This window comes from Stegostoma tigrinum, chromosome 39 (assembly GCF_030684315.1).
Source record: "Stegostoma tigrinum isolate sSteTig4 chromosome 39, sSteTig4.hap1, whole genome shotgun sequence".
NCBI classification, from domain to species: Eukaryota; Metazoa; Chordata; class Chondrichthyes; order Orectolobiformes; family Stegostomatidae; genus Stegostoma; species Stegostoma tigrinum.
In genome coordinates, this window is record NC_081392.1 from 1,277,269 (window position 1) to 1,300,457 (window position 23,189).

At 41.5% G+C, this 23,189-nt stretch overlaps 1 protein-coding gene across 4 annotated transcripts in view; it reads left to right on the forward strand.

The window, feature by feature from the left end:
- LOC125447829 (mitogen-activated protein kinase-binding protein 1-like) overlaps positions 1–23,189 on the forward strand; it is a 161,243-nt gene that overhangs the window by 34,682 nt on the left and 103,372 nt on the right. For all 4 annotated transcript variants that reach the window (XR_007246610.1, XM_048522594.1, XM_048522595.1 and 1 more), the window contains exons 3-9: positions 5,270–5,332; positions 6,046–6,103; positions 13,445–13,615; positions 17,193–17,330; positions 22,226–22,408; positions 22,555–22,715; positions 22,819–23,008. Coding sequence is in view for 3 of the 4 variants with exons in the window: in XM_048522594.1 (XP_048378551.1) it covers positions 5,270–5,332; positions 6,046–6,103; positions 13,445–13,615; positions 17,193–17,330; positions 22,226–22,408; positions 22,555–22,715; positions 22,819–23,008 (964 nt within the window). In the remaining variant the exon portion in view is untranslated. The remainder of the gene's footprint in view (positions 1–5,269; positions 5,333–6,045; positions 6,104–13,444; positions 13,616–17,192; positions 17,331–22,225; positions 22,409–22,554; positions 22,716–22,818; positions 23,009–23,189) is intronic.

Below are 23,189 nucleotides of genomic sequence, written 5' to 3' on the forward strand. Positions count from 1 at the left end.
GCAGCACCCATTTTCTCTTTGCTTCTGGCTTCTATAGTGACTTTGCCTTTGCAAATTAATTTTAGTATAATTATGGTACACTTAGTGTATTTGCTTTTTTTCCCCCTCCCCCTCCCTTAATGTTCTTCTTTCACTTGAAGACAGACATGTACAACAGAGAAAATAGGTGTTGGAGTAGGCTATTTCAGCCCTTCAGGCCTGCACCATCATTCAATATGGTCATTTCAGTATCCCATTCCTGCCGTCTCCCCAAATCCCTCGATCCCTTTAGCCGCAAGGGACGTGATAAGCTCCCCCTTGAATATATTTAAAGAACTTCTCTTTCATTAGTAGAGGGATTGAGTTCAAGAGCAGTGAAGTTATGCTCCAGCCTAGTTTTGTCCAAATCTGGAGTAATGTGTCCAGTTCTGGTCATCTCATTACAGGAAAGATGTGGAAGTGTTGGAAAAGGTGCAGAGGAGATTTACCAGGACGTTGCCTGGAATGAGGGAAGTTCATATGAGGAAAGGTTGAGAGAGCTAAGGCTTTTCTCTTTTAATATAACAAAGGATGACAGGTGACTTGATAGAGGTGTACAAAATGATCAGAGGTATAGATAGAGTAGACAGCCAGAGACTTTTTCCTAGGGTGGATGTAGCTAATATGAGGGGGCATAGTTTTAAAGTGAGTGGAGGTAGATATCGGGGAGACCTCAGTGGTAGGGGCGTGAAATGTATTGTCGGAGAGGGTAGTGGAGTCGGCCTCATTAGGGGCATTTAAGCGGCTATTAGACTATCATCCATATACCTAAGTTGGGGGTGGAGGTTAGATAGACCTTAAGATTATGGTAGAAGTTTGGCACAACATCGTGTACTGTGCTGTACTGTTCTATGTTCTATGAACTGGCCCCAACAACTTTCTGTGGGAGAGAATTCTACAGTTTCACAACTGAGTGAAGAAATTCTTCCTCATCTCAGTCCTAAATGGCTTGCTCCTTATTCTTAGAATGTGACCCCCAATTCTGGACATCCCCCAACATTAGTAACATTCATCCCAAATCTAGCCTGTCCATTCAGAGTCCCATCAAGATTTTGTTTTTTGAGATCTTCCTCATTCTTCTACATTTCATCAAGCACAAACCCAGTCAATCAAGTCTGTCTTCATCTGTTAGTCCTGCCATCCCGGGAATCAGTCTGGCGAACCTACTCTGGACTCCATCAATTGGGAGAATGTCCTTCCTCAGACTAGGGACTATAAAACATCACACAGTACTCAAGGTGTGGCCTCAACAAATCCCTGTATAACTGTGGCAAAGCATCCCTACTCGTATACTCCAGTCCTTCCATTATGAAGACCAGCATTTCATTAGCTTTCCTCACCACTGCTGCACTTACATGCCAACTGTTCCACCATGACACCCAGGTATCATTGCACTTCACGTTTTCCTAAACTACCACCACTCAGATAATAATCTGCCTTCCTGCTTATGCCATCAAAGTGGCTAACCTCATTTATCCACGTTACATTGCATTTGCCAAGTATTTGCCCACTCAGCCAATGGACAAATAACCCACTATCCAAGTCACCCTGCAGCCTCTTCACAGCACACACTAGCTTAGTGTTGTCAGCAAATTTGGAGATATTGTATTAAATTCCTTCATCCAATTCATTAACTTATATAGTGACCAACTAGGTTCCCAGCACCAAACTCTTGTGACACCCCACTTGTCACCATTTGCTACTCTTAAAATGACCCATTTATTCCAACTCTCTGCTTCCTGTCTGCCAACCATTTCTCTATATGTGTCAACACATTGTATCGGAGGTAATGAGCTTTAATTTTGCTTATTAATCTCTTGTGTGGAACCTTGTCAAAATCCTTTTGAAAGTTTGGATATGCAACATCTACTGATTCATCCTTGCCCATTCTACTGGTCACATCCTCAAAAATTCCAGAAGATTTGTCAGCACTATTTTCCTTTCGTGAATCCATGCTGACTTGGACCAGTTCTGTCACTGCTTTCCAAATGCTCAGTTATTATATCCTTAATAATTGTCTCCAGCATTTTCCCCAGCATCAATGTCAGGCTAACTGGCCTATAATTCACTGTGTTCTGTCTCCTTCCCTTTTTTTTAAAATGAAAGCATGGGGTTACATTAGCTGCCCTCCAGAGCCTACAGAATGCTGGAAAATGTTCACCAATGCCCCTGCCATTTCTAGGACCATTTCCTTAAGTATTCTGGGATGCAGAACATATCAACTTCCTACCCATGCCGCAAAGTTATTGTCCAGTTTGTCTTTCTGTTTACAATAATGTTTTCTGTAGAACCTTGCCAAATAGCATTTGTTAGCTCAGTCGGCTGGACTGCTTTGTGATGCCAAAAGTGTTGGTTCAATTCTTGCACCAGCTGAAGTTACTGTGAAGGACTCTCTCCTTGCCTGATGTGTGGTGACCCTTGGGTTAAATGACCACCAACTGTTTCTCCCTAATGAAAGGGCAGCTCTGTTGCCCCTTGGGGCTATGGCAACTTTATTGTCCAGAGATAATGCCCAAAGATGATTCCTGCCTGCTGGGCTCCCAACCAGGTTTAATAAAAAATCCATTCTACAATTGTGGTTTATTTGTGGTTTATATTAATGTGATAGCTAAGGGTCGAGAGCCCACATTCCCCTTTGTTGCTCTCCCATGATGATTATAAAAACTATTACTGGTTGATATTCTGTGCAGTTTTTTAAAAAAATGCATCTTTCCTTATATATGTTTCTTTTACGTTTTTCATAGCTCTGCTAGATTTCTGCTTTTTCTAGGATTTTTATAAACCTATCTTTCAGCTTTGATACTTTCTTTTAAAATTTTTTTTGTTGCTGACCATGATTGCTTAACTGCAAAAGTTGGAGCTTTTGCCCATATGATGTACTGTTAATCATAGATCATTCATTGAATTCCTACGACATGGAAATAGGCCATTTGACCCAACACTGACACTTGGTGCATCCCACCCAGCCCTGAACACTATGGGCAATTTTAGCATGACCAATCCGCCTAACCGGCATATCCTCGGACTATGGGAGGAAACCCACGCATAAAAGGGGTGAATATGCAAACTCCGCACAGTTGCCTGAGGGTGGAATTGAACCTGGGCCCCTGGTGCTGTGAGGCAGCAGTGCTAACCACTGAGCCACCATGCCATCCCTAGAGAAATGAATAACCATGTCTACTGTATCTACTAATTTTGTATTGTACCTAAAACATTTCAATGTAGTTCCATTAAGAGCTGCTCTCATGTTGCAACTGTCAAATCTAAACTTGTATAGACATTCCACAGATTGTCTAACGCTGGTTCCCTTGCTGTTGCTCATGATCAGTTTCAAACGCACTTTCACAAACCTGCAGTTTTTCCCTTTTTTTGAAAAGGGTGTATTCTGAGAAAATGTGACGGGTATTTATTTGAGTTGTTTATTTAGAGCTCCAGTCTTCAACCAAACCATTTTCGGGTATTTCATCGATGATTGATTGTCCCTTAACTAGAAGGACTGTTTGATTTCATGGATACTCAACACCATTTACAACTCTGTGCAGTATTGGACCAATTCAGGCCTTTGGCAATCTGGGCAAAATGCAAGCTCAGTACGTAGCAAGCAACACTCGTGCTGGAGAATGACTGCAAGCAAGAAAAAAAGTCTAATTGTCTCCTATTCGGCACCATTACTATCATAATAGTAATCAATGGCCTGAGTGTTCAGAAACTTGCCTCGACCAACTATGTGAATGCTGTAGATACGAGAGCAAGTCTCAGATTGGAAGCCTGTTGGAGTATTGAGCACTTTGCGTGATGAATGTGGTTCAAACCACTCTCAAAGCTCGACAGCATGCAAGACAAATCAGTCTGGTTAAATCAGCACCCCACCCTTCACTATAAATATCTACCCCTCCACCACTAATTGGTGGTGGTAGTTGTTGTTGTTTCAAAATTCTTGATTCTGTCCCTAGAACTGTAGGTGTATCTACACCATACGCACTGCAGTCATTCAGGAATTAGACTTCCCACTCCTCAATTGGAGTGGGCAATTTATGCTGGCCTTGCATGCATCTCAACAATGAATTGAAAATAAACATGCAATATATTATTACTGTATGTATTTTTTTCTTTATTCGTTCACTGGATGAGGATGTCACTGGTCAGGCAACATTTATTGCCCACCTCCAATTGCCCAAAGGGCAGTTCAGAGTCAACCACAGAGCTGTGGACCTGGAGTCACATGGAAGCCAGACAAGGTAAGGATGGTAGTTTCCTTCCGTAAAGGATATTAGTGAGCCAAATGGGTTTTTCCTGACAATCTGCAATGATTCTTAATTTCAGATATTTATTGAATTCAAATTCCACCATTATCTGGTTCTCTAGATTAACAGTCCAGCGATAATACCGTTAGGCCATCATCTCCCATCATGTATTGATGTTTTTGTCATGCATATACGTTGTGGGGGAGAAAAGCAATATCCAATGTGAGTATTGTCATATCTGCTCAGAAGTCGTAAAATCTCTGTGTTTTTCCTTCAAGACCAAAATCAAGACAGCCTGACAGCAACCACCACCACCACCACCCCCCGCCCAACGTTTTGTTTTATTTTGTCAATAGCTTGTAGAATGACACTCAGTATTAAATCTGCCCTTTCTCTGACTTGTGCTTGTGGGGTATGGCCTTTTCTGATCATGAATCTAGGATTCTAAATGTTTACAGCTGTTTTACTCAATTTAATAACTGAGTGAGGCATAGCCATCCAAAGGTAAGTTATTTTACTCATTTTTTTCAGGTTAAAAAATCAAACTGTACAATCTGTTTCCTTTTATTTAAAAATGAGCCAGCACCCTCTGAGCAAGGAAAGACTGAGACACTGGAGATGGCATTACTGATAATGGGGACTGCAGACGCTGGAGAATCCAAGATAACAAAGTGTGAGGCTGGATGAACACAGTAGGCCAAGCAGCATGTCAATCTCTTCATCATGAAGGGCCTAGGCCCAAAACGTCAGCCTTTGTGCTCCTGAGGTGCTGCTTGGCCTGCTGTGTTCATCCAGCTTCACACTTTGTTATCTACAGATGGCATTACTGCTTGTTTTCCCATTATAATTAATAATGTTGTATATTGACGTAAAGTTGTGTTGAACCTCTAAGTGTATTCTAGTTTGTCCTATGAAAATGACTAGCAAATACTAATCTGTTACTTTATCTTTTTGTACAATTATATTTATGTAATACAATGAGTTATTTTTTCTTCTTTTCCTGAAAGGTGTGTGGTGGTGTTATGTAATCCCAAAAAAAACAAGCAGGCTCACGTTCTCAATGCCTCCAGGTAAGGGAGAACAAAGCGTGGCGTTTAGTTTGGTGCAGTCAAATAGTGTTAATGCCAACGCAGCACTGTTGATCAAGTCATTGTTTGAATGTAGAAATAGTTGAAAAGTGGAAAGTTGAACAGAATTTCAGTAATCTTTCGTTCCTCCCTGATTGTACTGTAGTCCTGTTTTCTAATGGGAGATGCTTCAGGGTATGGATGTGTCATGTTATGTCATGGCCATTAAGTCATTATATTTCATTGTCTTAAAAATGCTATTTTCCACATCATGTCTAGTCTTTGGGAGTTATCATTTCTGGCACTTGGGGAACATAATCATTTGGACTTTTAATTGTTTTATTTGGTACTGCGTTCTCAAATGTAATGCGAGTTTGAGACTTCCTCTCAATATTTCTTTCCCCCTCTAAACCACAACATAAAGTTTGCGATTTGCAAATAAAGGAAGAGTCTGTTATTTTTCCAGTAGTAGAAACTAATCCCAATAAAGTTCCAAGATATTGCCATTACAAACTCCAAATAAATAGTGTAGCTTCTGTAATGTTATGCACTACAGTGTCTGAAGTTTGTCATTTCAAGAGTTCTATGTTGCCAAATATACCTGGATTTTCTCATATTTAGACTCCGTAAACATAAGTATCAAATCCACCAGTATTATTTGAAAATTCCAATAATACTTCAAGTTAGTTATTGGTCCAATGTTTTTTTATTTTTAGAAAAGCAGTCAGTGCTTTAGCATTCTCGCCAGATGGAAAATATCTCGTTACTGGGGAGGTGAGTATGTTTGTAAAATGACTGCATGCATAAACTACAATTTTCCAATTAAAGGGGAGGCAGTGGCCTAGTGGTATTATCACTGGTCTATTAATCCAGACACCCAGATAACGTTCTGGGGACCTGGGCTCAAATTCCACAATAGCAGATGATGGAATTTGAATTCAATAAAAGTCTGCAATTAAGAGTCTGATGTTGACCTTGAATTGATTGTTGGAAAAACACACCTGATCCGCTCATCTTCTTTAGAGAAGGAAGCTGCCATCCTTGCCTGTCTGGCCTACATGTGGTTCCAGACCCACAGAAATGTGGTTGACTTCTCTTGATTAAAGATGAGTAAAAGTCAGCAAAGCCCACATCCTGTGAATGAATAAGGAAAAGAAAATCGTGTTTGGTATGATCTCGGTCTCCACTGTACTCCTGTGTATGTTCCCCATAGCTGTTGCCTCTCCCATGGCTTAATCTGTATATCGGTCTTTCAAAACTATAAATTTAAATAATTCAACATCCACTACATTTCAAGCAGAGAAGTCCAAAGAATTCCAGTGTTGGAAAGAAATTCTTCCTTGATTCTAACTTAATTGAACAACAAACATTGAAGTAGAATGGGATTATTTTGTGTCCGGGAACTTCATGTGATGAAGAGCACACAGGGAGCAGGGACATGGTCACACCACAAGTTCAGTCAGGTAGATGGCTGACTGCCAGGCGAAGCAGGCAGATGGTGCAGGAGTCTCCTGTGGCTAATTCCCTCCTCTCTCAGGTACACTGTTGAGGGGTTGGGGGATAGCATCTCAGCAGAGTATAAGAGCAGCAGCCAGGCCTGTGGCGCCACACCTGGCTCTGCTTTAGAGCAGGGCCAGCCAAGATCCAAGTGAGCAATAGAGTAAGAGACCTGCTGCACTGAGGATGTTACCAAGCATGGTAACGGAATAACAAACCAGCTCAACGAGCAAGCCAAACAACCTCACCACCCACAACCCGAGCTACAGATCTACTCCAAAACCTTAGGAGTCCTGATAATTAAGGGCACAGACAGACATTCCTGTGGTTGTGTTCGAGACTCCAGGATGGTGTGTGGCTTCCGTAGTGGCAGGGTCAAGGATGTATCTGAGTGGTTGCACACAATTCTGAAGGGGAGGGTGAGCAGCCGGAAGTCATTGTGCACATTGATACCAATGACATAGGTAGAAAGAGGGCTGAGGTCCTCTGACTGAGGGCTGAGTGAGTACAGGCAGTTAGGAAAGAGACTGGAAAGCAGGATTTTGAGGTTAGTGATCTCTGGCTTACTACCAATGTTGTGTACTAGTGAGGCAAGGAGTAGAAACCATAGGCCAGATGAATGTGTAGCTCAGGAGCTGGTGCAGGGGGTAGGGTTTCGGGTTCTTGGATTGTTGGGACCTCTTCTGGGGCAGGGGTGACCTATGCAAGAGGAACGAATTGCGCCTAAACTAGATCGGAACCAATATACTCACAGGGAAGTTTGCTAATGCTACTCTGGAGGGTTTAAACTAGAGTGTCCAGGGACTGGGAATCAGAGCAACAGGTCAGCAAGTGGAGGGCTTGAGGGGAATGTAGATGTCAGGACCAGTGAGTCAGGAAGGAAGGTCAGGTACTGACGGGACTAATGGGCTGAAGTGTGTTTATTTCAACACAAGGAATATTATAGGCAAGGCAGATGAGCTTAGAGTCTCGATCGGTACATGATATTGTAGCCATTACAGAGACTTGCTTGAGAGAGGGACAGGACAGGCTGCTCATTGTTTAGACAAGATAGAAAAGAAGGTGAAAGAGGTGGAGTTGCATTTCTAGTCAGGGAGAATGTCACATCTGCACTTGGAGAGGACGTAAAGAAGGGCTCATCCACTGCAGCAATATGAGTGGAGCTCAAAAGTAAGACTGGTGCAATCACCATGATTGGATTATATTATAGGCCTCCCAATAGCCACTGAGACATTGATGAATAAATATGTAGGCAGGCTATGGAAGGATGCAATAACATAGGAGTTGTCATAGAGGGTGACTTTAAATTCCCCCCAATATTGACTGGGACTCCCTTACAGCAAGAGGCTTCGACAGGGCAGAATTTAAGCGCACCGAGGAGGGTTTTTTGAAACACGATGTGGATAGTCTGACTAGAGGGGGGGGGCCATACTAGCCCTTGTATTGGCTAACTGATCCTTCAGTGGGAGAGCAATTTGGGGAAAAAATGATCGCAACTCCTTCAGTTTTCAGACAGTGATGAATAAAGATAAGGCAGGATGTTGTGGGAAGCTACAAAGGTGAAAGTTCAGGACCAGCATGCTCCATTGAGGATGGCAAAGTAAATGACCCTTGGATAACGAGGAAAGTTGTGAATTTAGTCAAAAGGGAAACAAGAAACATATGCATAGTTTAGGTGGCTAAAATCAGCCGAAGCCTGAGGAGTATAAAGAATGCAGGAAAAAACTCAAGCGGGGAATTAGGAGAACAAGTAGTAGCCATGAAATAACCTTGTCAATAGGGCTAAAGAGAATCCCAAGGCATTCTATAAATATATTAAAAACCAAAGGATTACTAGGGAGATGGTAGGCCCACTCATGGATAAATGAGGTAACTTGTACTTGGAAGGAGAGTATGTGGATGACACCCTAAATGAGTACTTTGCATTGGTTTTTGTACAGGAGAAAGATATGAAGTATAGTGAGATTAATGTGGGGCATGCTATTAGACTAAGGAATTTGAGATCAAGAAGGAAATGGTGTTCGATCTCTTGAAGATCATTAAGATGGATAAGTTCCCAGACTCTGATTGTACATACCCCAGGTTATTGAGAGGCAAGAGAGGAGGTTGCTGGGGCTTTGACCAAGATCTTTATATCCTTGCTAGCCACTGGAGAGTTCCTGGAGGATTGGCAAGTAGCTACTGTTGTTCCTTTCTTTCAAGAAGGGAAAGAGATATAATGCAGGAAACTTGGACCTGTGAGTCTCATGTTGAGAAGCTATTAGAATTCTTGGGGATAGGATTTATGTGCATTTGGAAAAGCAAGGCCTAATTAGGGCAAATCAACATGGCTTTGTGCAGGGCAAGTCACGTCTTACTAATTTGATTGAATATTTTGAGGAAGTAACGAAGGTGATTGTGTGTAGAGCAGTGGATGTTGTCTGCATGGATTTTGGTAAGGCTTTTATCAAGTTCTCTCATGGTGCGCTCATCCAGAAGGTTGAGATACATGGGATCCATTGGTTGCTTGGATTCAGAATTGGCTTGCCCATAGAAGGTAGTGGTGAAAGTGTATTTTTCAGGCTGGAGGTAAATGACTGGTGTTCAAAACAGGGATCTGTACTGGGACCTCTGCTGTTTGTAAACACATATAACAGACTTGAGGTTGTAGACTTGCTCACTGAGCTGATATGTTTGGTTGCAGATGTTTTGTCACCCTGCTAGGTAACGTCGTCAGTGCGCCTCTGGTAAAGTGTTGGTGTCTTGTCCCACTTGTTATTTACACGCCTGAGTTTGAAGTGGTTGGCATTACTTTCAGTTCTGTTTTTCAGTGATTTGTATATCAGATCCAGTTCAGTGTTTGTTAATGGAGTTCCGGTTGAAATGCCAGGCCTCAAGGAATTTCCTGGCATGTCTCTGTTTTGGCAATGCTATTATAGATATGTTGTCCCAGTCAAATTTGTCCTCCTTTGTGTGTATTGAGACCAGTGAGAATTAGTTGTCTCTCGGTGGCTAAGTGGAGTTGATGTATCCTTGTTATTTATGTTCAGTTTGGCCTACGTAATGTTTCTTAGCCCTGGCATGGTATTTTGTATGTTCGTTGGTTTTTATTGATTTTTGGGTATGGGATCCTTTTAAGTTTGTCAGTAGGTGTCACAGGGTGGGTTGTTGGTTTGCGGGCTACCCTGATACCTAGGGGTCTCAGTAGTCTTGTGGTCATCCCTGATGTGTCTTTGATCTATGGTAGGGTGACTAGTGTATATGACCGTGTTGTGTCATCTTGTTGTGGTCTGTCATGGAGGTAACGGCAGATTGTACTTTTTGATATCCGTTCCTTTTAAAAATTCCATACAAGTGCTCCTGTTCTGCTTTGCGCAATTCCGGATTGCTGTGGTACGTTGTAGCCTGTTTGAATAATGTTCTGATACAGTTCTGTTTAAGGTTGCTGGTGTAATTAAGTATCTGGTCCGTATATGTGGTCTTTCTGTATATGCTAGTCTGGAGTTACCTGTTGTTCTTACATTCTATCATTGTGTCTAGAAAGGGTAGTCGGTTATTGTTCTTTTTGTGAATTTTATCCCGGTGAGGATGATGTTTATGTTGGTGAGTTTCTTCTAGTCTTGTGTGCTTGATAATCATAAAGGTGTCATCTATGTAGTGGATCCAGAGTTTGAGTTGTGTAGTGGGAACTGATGTTCATTCTAACCTTTTGTGATACTGCTTCTGCAATCAGTCCTGATTATTAGGGATCCCATTGGTGTTTTGTTGATTTTGTTTGAATATAACCCAAAAGCACAATAGCTGTTACCTCTGTGAGACCACCACAAAAAGACAACATGGCCAGACATACTAGTCGCCCTACTATACAACAGAGACCTATCTCAGATGTTCAGACCCTTAGGTATCAGGTAGCCCATGAACCAACAACCACCCTGCGACAGCTACTGACGAATGTAAAGGATCCCATAGCCACAACCGATAAAACTAACTTAATATACAAAATACCCTGCAAGGACTGAGAAACATTGCATCAACCAAACTGGAAGAAAACTGGAAATAAGGATACACGAAAACCAACTAGCTACCAAGAGACACAACCAATTCACAGTGGTCTCAATACACATGGACAAACAAAGGGCACAAATTCAACTGGGACAACACATCCATAATAGCACGAACTAAACAGACATGCTAGGGAAATCCTTGGCCTGGCATTCCAACCGGAACGCTATCAACAAACACATTGAATTTGACCTGATATACAAACCACTGAAAAACAGAACCATCCCAGCAAACTGAGGCATATAAATAATAAGTGGAACAGAACAACCAACACTTCACTGGAGGTGCACTGACTATGTTACCTAGGAGGGTGACGAAACATCTACAACCAAACACCTCAATTTGGCAAACATGTCTACAACCCAAGCTACAAATCCTGTCAAAAAAACTTCAAATATAACGCACATGGATGAAAATTTAGATGGCTGGATTAGTAAGTTTGCAGACAACACAAAGATTGTGGAATTGGGGGGCAGTGTAGAAGGTTGTCCAAGGATAGAGCAGAATACAGATCAGTTGCTGATATTGGCAGCGACGTGGCAGATAAAATTTAATCAGGCTAAGTATGAGATGCTGCACTTTGGGAAATCAAATGTTAAGGAAAAGTATACAGTTAATGGCAGGACCCTGAACAGCATTGATGTGCAGAGGATTCTTGAGGTTCAAATTCATAGCTCCCTGAAAGTGACCTTGCAGGTATAGAGGTTGATAAAGAAGGCATGATGACATGCTTGCCATTATTGGTCAGTAAATTGAGTAAAAGTGTTAGGATGTTATATTGTAGCTTTATACGGCTTTGGTTAGACCCCAACTAGAGTTGTGTGTTCAATTCTGGTTGCTACATTGTCTTATAGGAAGGATGTGGAGGCTTTGGATAGTGTCCGGAAGAAGTTTACCAGGATGCTGCCTGGATTAGAGGGTGTTTGCAATAAGGAGAGGCTAGAAAAATTCGGGTTGTTTTCTCTGGAGTTGTGGAAGCTGAGAGGAGACTTGATTGAAGTCTATAAAATTATGGTATTCATCGATAGCGTTGACAATCAGAGGCTTTTTCCCCAGAGTTAATGTGTCAAAAGGAGCATATATGCATTTGAGCTGAGAGGGGGAAAATTCATAGGAGATACAAAGAACAATACAGCACAGGAATATGCCCTTCAGCCTGCCAAGTCTGTACCAACACACTTTGTCCTTCCTTATGAAAACTGCCTTCAGTTACATGATCCGTAACTCTGTATTCCCTTCCTATTCATGTATTCATCCATGTGTTTCTTGAACCTAGTTATTGTGTCTGCTTCCATTACCACCTCTAGCAGCATGTTTCAGGCACTCACCACCCTTTTGTGTGGAAAATGTACCTGACACATCTGTTGTAGACCCCCCCACACTTTGCACCTTGGGCCTGTGTCCCCCTCGTAACTGACCCCTCCATCCTTGTAGAAAGCCTCGAACTTTCCACTCTATCCACAATCTTTTAAATGTCTTCTATCAGGTTTCCCCTCAACCACAGCGTTCCAGTGAAAACAAACCCAAACAGTCCAACCTTTCTTCATAGCTAAAATCTCACTTAGCATGGAACATCCTGGTAAACGTTTTCTGTACCCTCTCCAAAGCATCCACATTCTTCTGGTTGTGTGGTGACCAGAAATGTACGCAATATTCCAAGTGTGGCTTAATTGAAGTTCAATAAATCTGCAGCATAACTTTTCTATCCTTATACTCATTACCCCTTACAATAAAAGCAAACATGCCACAGGCCTTTTCTTTACTCCCTTATCTATCTGTGCTACCACCTTCAGTGATCTGTGGACATGCACACCCAGACCTGTCTGTATATCAATACTCCTAAGGGTTGTGCCATTCACTGTATAATTTCCACCAGTAGTTGACCTTCCAAAATGCATCATCTCTCATTTGTCTAGATTAAACTCCATCTGCCATTTTTCTGCCTATGCCTCCAACTGATCTGTATCCAGCTGTATCCTCTCACAGACCTCCTCATTATCTGCAACTGCACTAATCTTTTTATCGTCTGTGAATTTGCTCATCCGACCAGCCATGTTTTCCTCCAAATCATTTATGTTCTCATGAGCATGACCACAAACCGCAGGGGTCAAAGCATTGGTCCCTGTGGAACACCACGAGTCACAACTCTCCATTCCACTGTCACTACCTTCTGTCTCCTATGCCTAAGCCAGTCTGTAATCCACCTTGCCAGCTCATCCTTGATATGATGTGACTTCAGCTTTTGTACCAGTCTACCATAAGGGACCTTGTCAAAGGCTTCAGTAAAGATGTGAGGGGAAAGTTTCCTATGCAGAGAGTGGTAGGAATCCGGAACATGCTGCTGGGGTGGTTATAGTGGCAGATACGATAGAGACATTTGAGGGACTTCTGGATAAGCATGTGAATATGCAAGACATTGAGGAATATGGACTGAGGGCAGGCAGAAGGGGTTAGTTTTGTTTGAGGTCATGTTCAGCATGACATTGTGGTGCTGCACAGTTCTATGTACTATGTGATTAGAGTTCTGAAATAAATTCTGTTTGATCCCTGCTGTATGCTCTACCTCTTTTTAAATAGAGTGGTCACATGCCTGCTGTGCGTGTCTGGGATGTGTCTGACAAAGTGCAAGTGGCTGAATTACAGTGCCATAAGTATGGAGTATCATGTGTATCCTTCTCCCCCAACATGAAGTATATTGTATCAGTGGGCTTCCAGCATGATAAACTTGTGAACGTTTGGGATTGGAAGGTAAGAGTTCAAACACAGTCTGTGGTGCATTTTTGACTTGTGCATTCTGTGCCAAATGTAATTAAGAACAAAGAAAACTACAGCACATGAAGAGGCCCTTCAACCCTCCAAGCCTGTGCCGATCAAGATCCTCTGTCTAAAACTGTCATGTATTTTCTAAGGGTCTATATCCTTTTGCTCTCTACCTGTCCAGATACATCTTAAAAGACACTATCATGTCTGCATCTACCACCTCTGCTGGCAACGCGTTCCAGGCACCCACCACCCTCTGCGTAAAGAACTTACCACGCATATCTCCTGTAAACTTTCCTCTCACTTTGAACTCATGACCCCTAGTAGCTGAGTCCCCCACTCTGCGGGGGGGACCTTCTTGCTATCCACCTTGTCTATACCCCTCATGATTTTGTAGACCTCAATCAGGTCCCCTCTCAATCTCCGTCTTTCTAATGGAAATAATCCTAATCTACTCAACCTTCCTTCATAGCTAGTGCCGTCCATATCAGGCAACATCCTGGTGAACCACCTCAGCACCCTCTCCAAAGCATCCACATCCTTTTGGTAATGTGGTGACCAGAACTGCACGTAACACTCTATATGTGACCGAACCATAGTCCTATACTGCCGTAACATGACCTGCCAACTGTTTGGCTCAGTACACTGTCCGATGAAGGAAAGCATGCCATATGCCTTCTTGACCAGTCTATCGACCTGCGTTGCCACCTTCGGGGAACAGTGGACCTGAACACACAGATCTCTCTGTATATCAATTTTCCCCCGGACTTTTCCATTTACTGTATAGTTTGCTCATGAATGAGCTCTTCCAAAATGCATCACCTCTCATTTGCCCGGATTGAACTCCATCTGCCATTTATCTGCCTAACTCTCCAGTCTATCTATATTCTGCTGTAATCTCTGACAGTCCCCTTCACTATCTGCTACTCCACCAATCTTCGTGTCATCTTCAAACTTGCTGATCAGACCACCTACACCTTGCTCCAAATTATTTGTGTATATCACAAACAACAATGGTCCCAGCACAGATCCCTGTGGAACACCACTGGTCACAGGTCTCCAATTTGAGAAAACCCCTTCCTCCACTACTCTGTCTCCTGTTGCCTAGCCACTTTTTAAATCCATTTAGCTAGCACACCCTGGACCCCATGCGACTTCACTTTCTCCATCAGCCTGCCATGGGGATCCTTATCAAACGCCTTACTGAAGTCCAGGTATATGACATCTACAGCTTTTCCCTCATCAATCAACTTTGTCACGTCCTCAAAGAATTCTATTTAGTTGGTAAGACATGACCTTCCCTGCACAAAACCGTGTTGTCTATCACTGATCAGCCCATTTTCTTCCAAATGGGAATAGATCCTATCCCTCAGTATCTTCTCCAGCAACTTCCCTACCACTGATGTCAAGCTCACTGGTTGATAATTACCTGGATTATCCATGCTAACCTTCTTAAACAAGGGGACAACATTAGCAATTCTCTAGTCCTCCAGGATAGATCCCACCCAGACCTGGGGACTTGTCCACCTTAATGCCTTTTAGGATACCCAACACGTTCTCCCTTCTTACGCCAACTTGACCTAGAGTAATCAAACATCTATCCCTAATCTCAACATCCATCATGTTCCTCTCTTTGGTGAATACCGATGTAAAGTACTCGTTAAGAATGTTACCCATTTTCTCTGACTCAACGCATAACTTTCCTTATTTGTCCTTGAGTGGGCCAACCCTTTCTCTAGTTGCCCTCTTGCTCTTTATATATGAATAAAAGGCTTTGGGATTTTCCTTAACCACGTTTGCTAAAGATATCTCAAGTCCCTCTTAATTCCTCATTTCAGGTTCACCCTACATTCCCGATATTCTTCCAAAGCTTCATCTGTCTTCAGTCGCCTAGACCTTATGTATGCTTCCTTTTTCCTCTTAGCTAGTCTCAATTTCACCTGTCATCCATGGTTCCTTAATCTTGCCATTTCTATCCCTCATTTTCACAGGAACATGTCTCTCCTGCATTCTAATCAACCTGTCTTTAAAAGCCTCCCACATATCAATGTGGATTTACCTTCAAACAGTTTCTCCCAATCTACATTCCCCAGATCCTGCCAAATTTTGGTATATTTGGCCTTCACCCCAGTTTAGAACTCTTCTTTTAGGACCACTCTCATCTTTGTCCATGAGTATTTTAAAACTCACGGAATTGTGGTCACTATTTCCAAAGTAGTCCCCTACTGTAATTTCAACCACCTGGCCGGGCTCATTCCCCAACACCAAGTCCAGTATGGCCCGTTCCTGAGTTGGACTATATATATTGCTGCAGAAAACCCTCCTGGATGCTCCTTACGAATTCTGCTCCATCTTTACCCCTAATACTAAGTGAATCCCAGTCAATGTTGGGAAAATTAAAATCTCACATCGCCACCACTCTGTTGCTCCTACACCTTTCCATAATCAGTTTACATATTTGTACCTCTATCTCACGTTCGCTATTGGGAGGCCTGTAGTACAGCCCCAACATTGTTACTGCACCCTTCCTACTTCTGAGTTCTGCCCATATTGCCTCACTGCTCGAGTCCTCCGTAGTGCCCTCCTTCAGTACAGCTGTGATATTGTCTTTGACCAGTAAATCAACTCCTCCACTCCTTTTACCTCCCTCTTTGTCCTGCCTGAAGCATCGATATCCTGGGACATCTAGTTGCCAATCATGCCCTTCCCTGAACCAAGTCTCAGTAATAGTAATAATATCTCACTCCCAGGTACCGATCCAAGTCCTAAGTTCATCTGCCTTATCTACTACACTTCTCACATTAAGACAAATGCACCGCAGACCACCTGTCTCTTTGTGTTCATTATCTGCTCCCTGCCTACTCTTGCCTTTAGTCATGCTGCCTTCATTATCTCGTTCCCTACAGGCTTAAGTTACTTAATTAAATCTAGATTTAAAGTGTGTTGGAAGTTCATAAGGTTTAAACCACTGAGAAAGGGCATACATTGCTAGTATGAAGATCTACATGTCCCTTAACGATGTTTGGAATTGGAAGCTGTGTATGGTTATAAAGGACAAGGTAGTAACAATTCAAGCCAGCAGCTACCAAAATACTTTTCACTTGTTACTCGTGTTTTCCTTATTTTATGAATTACCTTGCATAATCAACTTTCCTTTACTGAAGAATGAATACAATCCACTCTTCCTCATTGTACTACCACGCTACAATTAAGTGGTAGAGCCTTATATGAGAGATTTACATTAATTCCTCGACCTTTGCTGCATTGGAGTGTAATTTTTCTTTCCAATTTAGGAACAGCGCTTTGGGGTTAGTGGCTTTATATATTTTACTATATGTTTAAAAATTCATTTCAATCTGTGGTACAAAGATTGATTCTATTTTGTTTCTTCATAATGCTAATACACTTTTGTTTAATGTTAAGACAAAATCTGCAGTGTGCTTATCTGTGAGACTTTTTCTTTGTTGAAACAAAACATGTTCCAGGTTTCAATTCTGGGATTTTTTTTCCAGCAATAAGCTGGAATTGTAAGGTAATACTCTCAGAAATGCACTTGTTTTGACAGAAAAACTCCACTGTGGCATCTAATAAAGTTTCCAATAAAGTTACAGCTGTTTCCTTCTCTGAAGACAGCAGTTTCTTTGTTACGACTGGCAACAGGCATGTCAAGTTTTGGTACTTAAATGAATCCAAAGCCTGCAAGGTGGGTACATTTTTCCTGTTTCAGAAATAATTATTTCAAGCATGATTCAAAATGGTTAAATGCTTCAATTTGGGACAAATTGGAGTGATACAAGAAAATTAGTGATTTCCTTTTGAGGTTATTTCACAGCTTAATTAAGGTGTACAAATCAAAAGGTACTGTAGCAGAGAAGGAAGCTATTCATCCTTTCATGCCTGCACAATCAACAAGGATTTGATTGTGTTGATTCCATTTTGTTTAAGCTTTTGGCTCACAGCTCTGTAGGCTATGGCAATTAAGCAGAATATTTAAACACTGCTTAAATATTACAGGAGTTTCTAACTCTACCACATTTTCAAGTAGTGAGTTCCAGTCTGTCTCCATCCTCTGGGTGAATAAAATTCTCCTCCATTCTCTCCTTGGTCCTCTACCTTAAATCTATGCTCCCAGTTAGTGGTCTGTCTACCGATTTTAGGGTGGCTAGGAAAACCCACTTTCTATCTGTATCTGTTATAATGTCTCGTACCACAGTCAGGTCACCCTCAATTGTCACTGCACCAAGGAAAACAACCTCCGGCTGTACAAAACCTTGGTTAGACCAGACTTGGAGTATTCTGAGCTGATCTGGGCACCTCACCTTAGGATGGATATATTGGCCCTTGAAGGAAGTGCAACGTAGGTTTATAAGAATGATAACTCAACATCTGTGGTACGGGTATGATGAGAGATTATGCAAATTAGGATTGTTTTCCGTAGAATTTCGAAGGTTAAGGGGTGATCTGATGGCAGTCTTCAATATACTAATAGAAAAAGTCAGGGTCAATAAAGATAACTATAAGATAACTGGTTGGGGATTCTAGAACTAAAGAGTGCAGTCAAAGAACCAGGGCCAGACCTTTCAGGAGAGATGTCAGGAAGCACTTCTACACACAGTGGTAGGTGTTTGGAACACACATCCATGAATGGCAGCTGATCCTGGATCAGGTGTTAGTTTAAATCTGGGATTTTTCCTAAGCAAAGATATTAAGGGATATGGGCCATAGGCAGACTTTGGGGTTGAATCGCAGATCACCCATGATTTTACTGAATCGCTGACAAACTCGAGGGACTAAATAGCCTACTCTTATTTCTATCCAGTCTTTCCTCATATATCTCATCCTCCAGCCCAGGCAGCATTCTAGTAAATTTCCCTGTACTGTCTCTGGTACAGTCACAGCCTACTATTATGCAGTGCCCAGAACTACACTCAATATTTGAGATGTGTTCTAACCAGTGTTTTAGATAGCGCTAGCATATCTTTCTGATTTTTGCATTCTATGCTTCCTGCTAATAAAGGAAAGCAATCTTTGTACCATCTTAGCCCTGCCACCTTCATGAATTTGTGGATATGCGCACCAATGTTTCTCTGAACTTCAGTGCTTTCCAGTTCTGCCATTCAGTATATCTCTTTCCTTTAGACCTCCCCAAAGGTTTAATGCTTGTTCTTACACTCTCGTTTTTACTCTCACTCTGAATTCCATTTGTCCACTTGTCTGTTGATACCTTCTTATAGCCTCAAGCTATCTTCACTGTTTACTGTCCTGTCAGTTGTTGTCATCTGCAAACTTTTTGTTTATATCTTTGATATTTAAGTCTGAATTGTTAATGTGCACCGTAACAGCAAGGGTAACACCCAGGCCTGAAGAGTCCCTAATTTAAACAGACTTCCAGTAACAAACAACCTACTATCCATCACCCTTTGCCGCTTAGTCAGTATGCCATATTTCCTTGGATATTCTGCCATGATGGACCTTGTGAGAAACCTTGCTAAAGTCCATGTAGGCTACATCAAGTGCATTCAACAAAATACCTAAATACTTCCGTGTCAGATTTCATAGAATCGCACAGTTCAGAAGAGGCACTTCAGTCAGTCGATCTGCACTGTCAAACATATACCAAATCCTGCACTAGTCTCACTTTCTCGCAGTAGGCCCACAGGCCTGAATGTTATGACACTTCAAATGCTCGTCCAAAGCAGTTTTTAAGGTTGAGGTTTCATTTGTCAACTACCATGTCGTGCATTCAGACTCCCGCCACTCTTTTTGGATGAAAAATATTTTTTTCCCTTGAATCCTGTCTAAACCTCTTGCCTTTCACTTTTTAAAAATGTGCCTCCTTGTTATTGACCGTTTGAGTAGGGGGAACAACTGCTTTCTATTCATGTTGTCCATGCCCTTTATAATTGACACACCTTGATCAAATTCTCTTCTCTCCAATATCACGCAAAGCCTTTTCTGCTACAAAGAAAAGATCCCAAGATTATCCAACTTCTCTTCATAGTTGAAATGTCAGATCCCAAACAATATCCTGGTGAATCTCCTCCGTACCACTCCAGTGCAGTTACATCCTTCCTACATTGTGGTGCCCAAAACTCCACACAGTACTCCAGCCGTGGCTTATATAAAGTTCTGTACATGTACAGAATGATCTCCCTGCTCTTATAATCTTTGCCACTCCTGATTGAAGGCAAGCATCCATACATTACCTTATCTACCCTATTAACCTGTTCTGCCACATTCAGAGATCTGGTCAAACACCCCAAGAACACTATGTTCCTTGAGTTTCCTAGTGGCCTGCCATTCATTGGAGTATTCCCTTAGTTGTTCCTTTTTCCAAAGTGTATCACCGCACATTTATCATGGTTAAATTCTGCTGCCATTGACCTGCCCATTTGACCAATCTGTTTATATTCTCCTGTAACCTAACACCTCTTACCCCTCACTGTCCGCCAACTGCCCAGCCTTTGTATCGTCTGCAAACTTACCTACAAACATCCCTTGTCATGTTCCCATACTCGTCATGTTAATGAATGTCACAAACGATAAGAGATCTAGCACTGATCCCTGTGGAATGCTGCTGCACACTGGGCTCCAGTCACACAAACAGCCTTCTGCCATCATACTCTGTCTCCTGTTAAGAAATTAAATTTGGATCCAACTTGCCACTGGTTCCTGTGAGCTTTGCCATTTTTTTTGTCTTTGGTTTTCCCATGTGGGACCTTGTCAAAGGCCTTACTAGACTCCATATAAACTGCCCTGTCTGCAACCAAACACCTGGTCATGTGTTTGAAAAATTCCACCAGAATTATTAGGCATAACCTCCTCCTGACAAAGCCATGCTGACTGTCCATAATCAAACTTGGCCTCTATAATTTTTCCTCCTCTGTTTTGTCTAATAGTTTCCTTTCCATTTGTCAAATGCTGCTTTCTTTCAACGCATCCATGCTAAATAATCCTCATTAATCCATTGCTCAAAATACAGACATTCTCATTATTGACATTAGAATGATTGCCTTGTAATTTCTAGTCTAATTTTTCTCCATTTTTTAATGGTGGGACAATGTTATCAGACCTTTTGGCCGTTCACCTGTAGCCAGAGTGCCTGATATCTCCTCCCTTGCCTTCATCCCATCCAGGCACGCAAATCTATCCTTTTTATTAAGGCTGCTTAAATCAACATCTTCTCTGTTAATTTCTTCTCTGCTCTATGCATAATTGAATCATCCTTTTTCCATTGTGAAGGATGACGCAGAGTACATTTGACGGCTGCCCATGCCATCCAGGTCAACACATTACCTCCATGTTCTTTAACAGGCCCTATGCATTCCTTAATTATGAAAAGCAAGGAATATATTTGAAACAAGTTTTTGGGTTTTCCTTTATTTTCCAATGTTTTCCGAGGCAATTTTCGCATTCCTTGCTCCTTACCTCACTTTCACTTTGTTCTTTTGCCGTTGCCCCTTGACAGCCAGGCTTCTCTGGCCTTAATCCCACACTCTCTTTAGGTAAATATATTTGCCCTGTACTTTCACTTTTTCCTCCGTAAATATCTCCCTGTCCTGTGACTAGTTTTATGAAAGCAGCTACTCCTAATCCACTAAGGCCAAACTGTTTTTCTGTTGTAGTAAATTTAGCCTTGCCCTCGGTTAGAACTTCTATTGCTGACCTATCCTCGTTCTTTCCCATAACTGTCCAAAATCTAATAAATTTTATGGTTACTTCCTCAAATGCCTCCCGATTGACGTGCCATCCACATGCCCAGGTTTATTTCCAAATATTAAGGCCAGAACCGCCCCCTCAATTGAACTTTTTCTATCTACTGCGTGCAATTTAAGAAATTTGTTCCATTTTACCCCTACCTTACACACTATAAAACAATCCCAGTTAATGTGGGCAGTTAAATTCTCCAACTATTATTGCCTTTATTATTCTTCCGCAATATGAAATTTGATTTGCATATTTGATCTCACCTCCCCACAATGGCCCATCCACCAACCCCATCACTTTTTTGTTTTCTTTTCGTTCATTCATTTATTCGGTTACCCTACGTAGTCATGCCAATACCCTCATCCAAGATAGAAGTTTGCCAGAAATGGTAAAGGGTTTATCTGTGGGAAGTTGAGACCCCCATGGATTTTACAGTTTGCTGAGTTAACAAACTTGGAATGATCAGGTTCTTATAGCTGTAAGCTTTTAAAACTCATCCATTTGTCTTGATCCTCACATACTGAAGTTGTAAACTATTTTAAAAAAAGCAATGTTTAAAACTTGCTTACAGTATACATCTAAATCATTTAAATTTAAGCAAATCCTACACCAGAAGGCAAGAAACTGACGCATTTTAGAAAATTAGAAATTGACATTTGCTTGTTTTTCTTGAAGTACTTATTGATTGGACTACAAATCTTTGAGTGAAATATAACTAAAGAAAGAAAAAGCTTTTATTCTGAGTAGCAGGAAGTAAGCTGACTTTCTTGAATAACTTGTTTCTTTAGCAAAGCTTTACCTAAGTAGTCCATTTTGAGAGTTTAACAGTTTCTTTGTGTAATTTTTCACCACACTGCTCATTTCTAAGTCATATATGTTTTCCCAATCTAGGCAAATATTACTGTTCCCTTAATAGGAAGATCGGCATTGCTGGGTGAGTTGCACAACAACTTTTTCTCTGGAGTGGCATGTGGTAAAGGCAAGATGTCTGGAAGCACCTTCTGCATCACCAGTTCTGGCCTTCTGTGCCAGTTCAATGAGAAAAGGCTGCTTGATAAGTGGTTGGATTTGAAGGTACTGTTGTATTTCTGTTGGTTTTGACTAAGCGAATGTATAATTTTTAGTTTTGGTGTAGACTGAACACAAGGCAAAACCATATGGTAATACTTAATATTTGAAAAAGCATCTTTCTATTGTGTGTTTTTTGTTTTTGTTTTCAGACTTCAGCAGCAAACTGCATTTCTGCAACTGAAGACTTCATCTTTTGTGGCTGTTCCAACGGAACATTGAAGTTATTTAACCCCATGAACCTCCATTTTGTCACCAATCTGCCCAAACCTCACTATCTAGGTGTGGATGTGGCTGCTGGAATTGAGCCGAGGTAAAAAGAACTGACTCCTGCAGTCACTTTTTATTACCAAGCTTTTGGAACTTGATTATAAGAAGTAAAGCTAAATGATTTCTAAATATGATTGTATCCTCAGCCATTTAATCTGCAAGAAGACAGATGCCCTCTATCCTGACACTATTGCAGTAGCTTTTGACCCTTCCAATCGGTGGTTGTCGTGTGTATACAGTGATCATAGCCTCTACGTCTGGGACACAAAAGATGTTAAGAAATTCGGAAAGGTTTACTCTGCATTGTACCATAGTTCCAGTGTGTGGAGCGTAGAGGTACGTTGACACTTCATTTTAAAATGAGAATTATATATCAAATGATTTGCTTTTTTCTCTGAACTTAAAACAGCCAATTAAAAATATTGCTAGTACTTTGGATTTTCTGCAGAGCTGGTAAATTTGCTACTCAGTTTAGCGTCTTGTATGTCACTGTGCAATCCAGTGTCCCAATGTCCTA